The sequence below is a fragment of the Palaemon carinicauda genome, chromosome 29 (assembly GCF_036898095.1).
Source record: "Palaemon carinicauda isolate YSFRI2023 chromosome 29, ASM3689809v2, whole genome shotgun sequence".
NCBI classification, from domain to species: Eukaryota; Metazoa; Arthropoda; class Malacostraca; order Decapoda; family Palaemonidae; genus Palaemon; species Palaemon carinicauda.
The window spans coordinates 95,797,939-95,803,232 of record NC_090753.1 but is presented as its reverse complement, the minus strand read 5'-3'; the positions used below and the strand labels follow the sequence as shown (position 1 = coordinate 95,803,232).

General features: G+C 38.5%; 1 protein-coding gene across 1 annotated transcript; it reads right to left on the bottom strand.

Moving 5' to 3' along the window:
- Positions 1-1,250: 1,250 nt before the first annotated feature.
- LOC137622737 (golgin subfamily A member 6-like protein 7) lies at positions 1,251-1,928 on the bottom strand. The gene has a single exon (XM_068353330.1). The coding sequence runs from the start codon at positions 1,926-1,928 to the stop codon at positions 1,251-1,253; it is 678 nt and encodes a 225-aa protein (XP_068209431.1).
- Positions 1,929-5,294: the final 3,366 nt, after the last annotated feature.

The following is a 5,294-nucleotide window of genomic DNA, read 5'->3' as shown; positions in this document are numbered from 1 at the left end:
TGTAAATATCACCCAATTCTCTACATTATCTTACGAAATAGTTCCCTCTTATCCTATCATATTACCAGATTTGCTTTCCATAAATATTCCTCTGTCCCCCTCTTTGATTATATCCGTCTAACCCCCCCCCCCCTTTATATCCTTATAGGTCAACTAGCCTATTCTACATTTAACCCATGTCCAACACCCTTTGCCACTCAGTCCAATTCCTGGGGGCTATGACTGACTGTCTAAGAGCCCCGTCTGGAGACAAGGTCCGGCTATCTGTGTGTATGTGTGTGTGTGTGTCCGTCCGAGCTGATAAGTTACTTTTAATGATGTATGGGAGATGCTGAGGTAATGTGTTAACATGAATGTGCTTTAGATATTCCTCAGCGCTATTGAATGTGGTGGAATTGCAATGTTTGAATTAGAGAAATTCTGAATAGAGGTCAGAAGCCTTAAGATACCCGAATACCTACAGTAATTACTGATTGTGATATTATTATTATTATTATTATTATTATTATTATTATTATTATTATTATTACTATTATTATTATTATTATTGCTCAGCTACAACACATAGTTGAAAAAGCAGGATTCTATAAGCCCATGGGCTCCAACAGGAAAAATAGTCCAGTGAGGAAAGGCAACAAGGAAAAATAGAATATTTTAAGAACAGTAACAATATTAAAATAAATATTTCCTATATAAACTATAAAAACTTTAACAAAACAAGAGGAAGAGAAATAATATAGAATAGTGTACCCGAGTGTACCCTCAAGCAAGAGAACTCTAACCCAAGACAGTGGAAGACCATGGTACAGAGGCTATAGTACTACCCAAGACTAGAGAACAATGGTTTGATTTTGAAGTGTCCTTCTCCTAGAAGAGCTGCTTACCAAAGCTAAAGTCTCTTCTACCCTTACCAAGAGGAAAATGGCCGCTGAACAATTACATTAGTTAACCCTTGAGTGAGATTATGTGTAATAAGTATCTTAATTTAAAAAAAAAAAAAAAAAAAAAAAAAAGATAATTCATGCGTGACTGAGTCTTGGTGGGTCCTCCATTTCTGCCGAGTTCCTCTTGTAGAGCCTCATACTCTTTAATTACTTTAGATCTTTTGATGCAATTCCACATCCCTATTTGCTCTTTTAGACATGTAGGTCAATTTATTACTTATTCGACTGGCTCCCGCAACTCATTAAGAATCACTACAGCTTGCATCTTCTCGGTATAATCTGTTGAAACACAAAAACATCCTAAGGCTAATAAATCAAAGTTAGAGGAAGGCAAGAACTCAGCTTTGGAAGGTGAGACTGTTGGAAAGTAATGATCAGAAGGAACCACTTCTTCAACTTTATTCTATCCTCCTTCTCTTCCATTTCCAATTCCTCCACCTCTTCCATTCCATATTCCTCCTCCCTTGCCATTCCCAATTCCTCTTCTATTCCCAATTCCTCCTCCTCTTCCATTTCTAATTCTTCCTTCTCTTCCATTCCCAATTCTTCCTCCTCATCCATTCCAAATTCCTCCTCCTCTTCCATTCCCAATTCCTCCTCCTCTCCCATGCCCAATTCCTCCTCCTCTTCCATTCCCAATTTATCCTCCTCTTCCATTCCAAATTCCTCCTCCTCTTCCATTCCGAATTTTCCCTCCTTCCATTTCCAATTCCTCCTCCTTCCATTCCCAATTTCTCCTCCTCCATCCATTTCTAATTTCTCCTCTTCTTCCATTTCCAATTCCTCCTCCTCTTCCATTTCCAATTCCTCCTCCTCTTCCATTTCCAATTCCCTCTCTTCTATTCCCAATTCCTCCTCCTCTTCCATTTCTAATTCCTCCTCCTCTTCCATTCCCAATTCCCCCTCCTCTTCCATTTCTAATTCCTCCTCCTCTTCCATTCCCAATTCCTCCTCTTCTATTCTTAATTCCTCCTCCTCTTCCATTCCCAATTCCTCCTCTTCTATTCTTAATTCCTCCTCCTCTTCCATTCCCAATTCCTCCTCTTCTATTCTTAATTCCTCCTCCTCTTCCATTCCCAATTCCTCCTCTTCTATTCTTAATTCCTCCTCCTCTTCCATTCCCAATTCCTCCTCTTCTATTTTTAAGTCCTTCTCCTCTTCCATTCCCAATTCCTCCTCTTCTATTCTTAAGTCCTCCTCCTCTTCCATTCCCAATTCCTCCTCTTCTAATCTTAATTCCTCCTCCTCTTCCATTCCCAATTCCTTCTCTTCTATTCTTATGTCCTCCTCCTCTTCCAATCCCAATTTCTCCTCCCCTTCCATTCCCAATTCCTCCTCCTCTTCCATTCCCAATTCCTCCTCCTCTTCTTCCATTCCCAATTCCTCCTCTTCTAATCTTAATTCCTCCTCCTCTTCCATTCCCAATTCCTCCTCTTCTATTCTTATGTCCTCCTCCTCTTCCATTCCCAATTTCTCCTCCCCTTCCATTCCCAATTCTTTCTCCTCTTTCATTTCCCATTCCTCCTCTTCTATTCTTAATTCCTCCTCCTCTTCCATTCCCAACCTCATAAGCAACATCAAGACTATACAGCTTTCCAACAGGGTTTTATAACAGTGTTTTACAACTTATCCAAATTCCCATTTATAGATGATAGCCGTCGTTTCTTACTTGATAGGATTTTCATAGCGAGTTACGTCACAGCTCTTTGGTAGCCTGGAGGTAGCATCCTTGCCTGGTGACTGCCAGACTTGGGTTCGAGTCCCGCTCAGACTCGTTAGTTCCTTTGGTCGCTACATCCTCACCATCCTTGTGAGCTGAGGAAGGGGGGTGGCCTATAGGTCTATCTGTTGAGTCATCAGTAGCCATTGCCTGGACCTCCTGGGTCCTAGCTAGGGTGGAGAGGGGGGCTTGGGCGCTGATCATATGTAATATGATCAGTCTCTAGGGCATTGTCCTGCTTGATAGAGCCATGTCACTGTCCCTTGCCTCTGTCATTCCTGAGCGGCCTTTAAAACCTTTACAAACGTATATTTTAGATATTTTAGTTGCAATCAAATCTTTGATATTATATAAGAAAAGTTATATTTGATTGATTGATTGAGTGATTGATTGATTGAGTGCCATTTCTTATTTTTACGGGTTTATCAAGAAGATCTTGTCCCTCTCTATTGAGAGAGAGAGAGAGAGAGAGAGAGATAGAGAGAGAGAGAGAGGTTAGTTCAGATTATGCTGGTCATACTATGTTAGTAATGGTCCCAATACCATGGCCTGGTGTGGACCTTTGTTTTAGACCTTGCCCTGTATGTGACGCAATCGATCGAGAAATGAGTTTATGAAATATAAATTCAAATCGGAAAGGCTGAGAAAATATTTAAAGCATATTCGGATATAAATCAAATCTCATTACAATCGTTACTTATTTTGAAATCCATTCAATATATTTATCTGAATAGATTTATCAAAGTTATCAATTTCGTTTTATCAATATTTTCTAGTCTTCCTATCGTTAATTTACATCTTCTTCATATTAGTTGTGACGTAATGTGACGTCATAGTGACGTAACACATTTTAGAAGAGCGAAACCTAGGATCACTTAAATAGTCAGCTGTGTTTTAGATACAATCTCATATCTTCGACTAAGTTCCCAAAGGTATTTAAAGATAAAATGTGTCAGCTTCAGTTCCAATTCCATCAGAATAGATGCTCACCAGAACGTCAGCCGGGGAAGCCCAATCCCCCACTGTGGTGCCCAACCACAGCAGTTGCCTCCCAAGTAAATAGCTTAAACTCATAGTCCAAGGTTGGGATCGATCTGCTGCCATGCGGATGCTAGGCGAACACGTTACCACTGTATTAGCCTGGAAGCTTTTGATATATAGTTTTTATTTTTCGGATACAAAAGTATTACAATGCGTTTGAATAAAAAAAAAAAAAACGAGTGGTTCCGTGTTCAAAATAATTGCCAACCATTTTGTTCAGCAAAATTATTGTATTCCAACTATATTTCAGTTGGATAAGCAATGTAGGCAAATATATGATGCTTTATTTCTAGCCAAATACACGAACCATATATTTTTCCAATTAGATAACTGATGTTTTATCAATTTCTGACCATGTTTATTGATATAAACCATACGTTTATGAGTTTTCCAAGCCCTAACATAAAAATGTTTATAGATCTGGATGAGAAATCAGGGTTTATAAGTGAGGAAAACAATTTATACCAGTGATTTGTAGAAATAGAAATGAGCATCAATGCATAAAACATATAATGGCCAGTTGTAAAGGTATGTGGTTCATGTAATTAGCGGGAAATTTTCACTGGCCATATTAGCTTCGGCTAATTTTTCATGGCCGGATGCCTTTCCTGCCGCCAACCCTCCCTATTTACCCGGGCTTGGGACCGGCACCAAGTTGAGGTTGGCTTCTCTCTCCCCCCCCCCCCCCCCCCCCCCAGTGTGGGACAGAGGTAGATGGAGAATGCTGACCAGAAACATCGACCTCACATAAAGGTGGGAAAAGATGCAGACCAAGAAGAAGTAATTAGCGGGAAATTAAAGTATCATGATTAGCAGTAATTTATATCTCATCACTCAGACAATCTTTACCTCGCATCTCTTGCTTGAGGGTATACTCGGGCACGCTGTTCTTTCTTATTTCTCTTCCTCTTGTTTGTTAAAGTTTTTTATAGTTTATATATAAAATATCTAATTTAATGTTGTTACTGTTCTTGAAATATTCTATTTTGATTATTCATTATTTCTCTTGTAGCTTATCTATTTCCTTATTTCCTTTCCTCACTAGGCTACTTTTACCTGTTAGACCCCTTGGGCTTATAGCCGCATGCTTTCCAACTAGGGTTTAGCTTGGCTTTTAATAATAATAATAATAATAATAATAATAACTCTTATGAATATATGAGGTATGTGATTCATTATTTCGGTATTATTTTCACTTTTAGAGAAGCAATACTGTTAGAAAAATAAAACCCGTAATTTAACCAGAAATTCTCCATGAAAATATACTGTTTTCAGCCATATTTCAGCCGTAATTTTAACAGAAAATTCTCCGTGAAAATATACTGTTCTCAGCCATATTTCAGCCGTAATTTTAACCGGAAAAATTCTCTGTAAAACATATACTGTTCTCAAGCCATATTTCAGGCCGTAATTTTAACCGGAAATTCTCTGTAAAAAATATACTGTTCTCAGCCATATTTCAGCCGTAATTTTAACAGGAAATTCTCCGTGAAAATATACTGTTTTCAGCCGTAATTTTAACCTGAAATTCTCTGTAAAAATATACTGTTCTCAGCCATATTTCAGCCGTAATTATAACAGGAAATTCT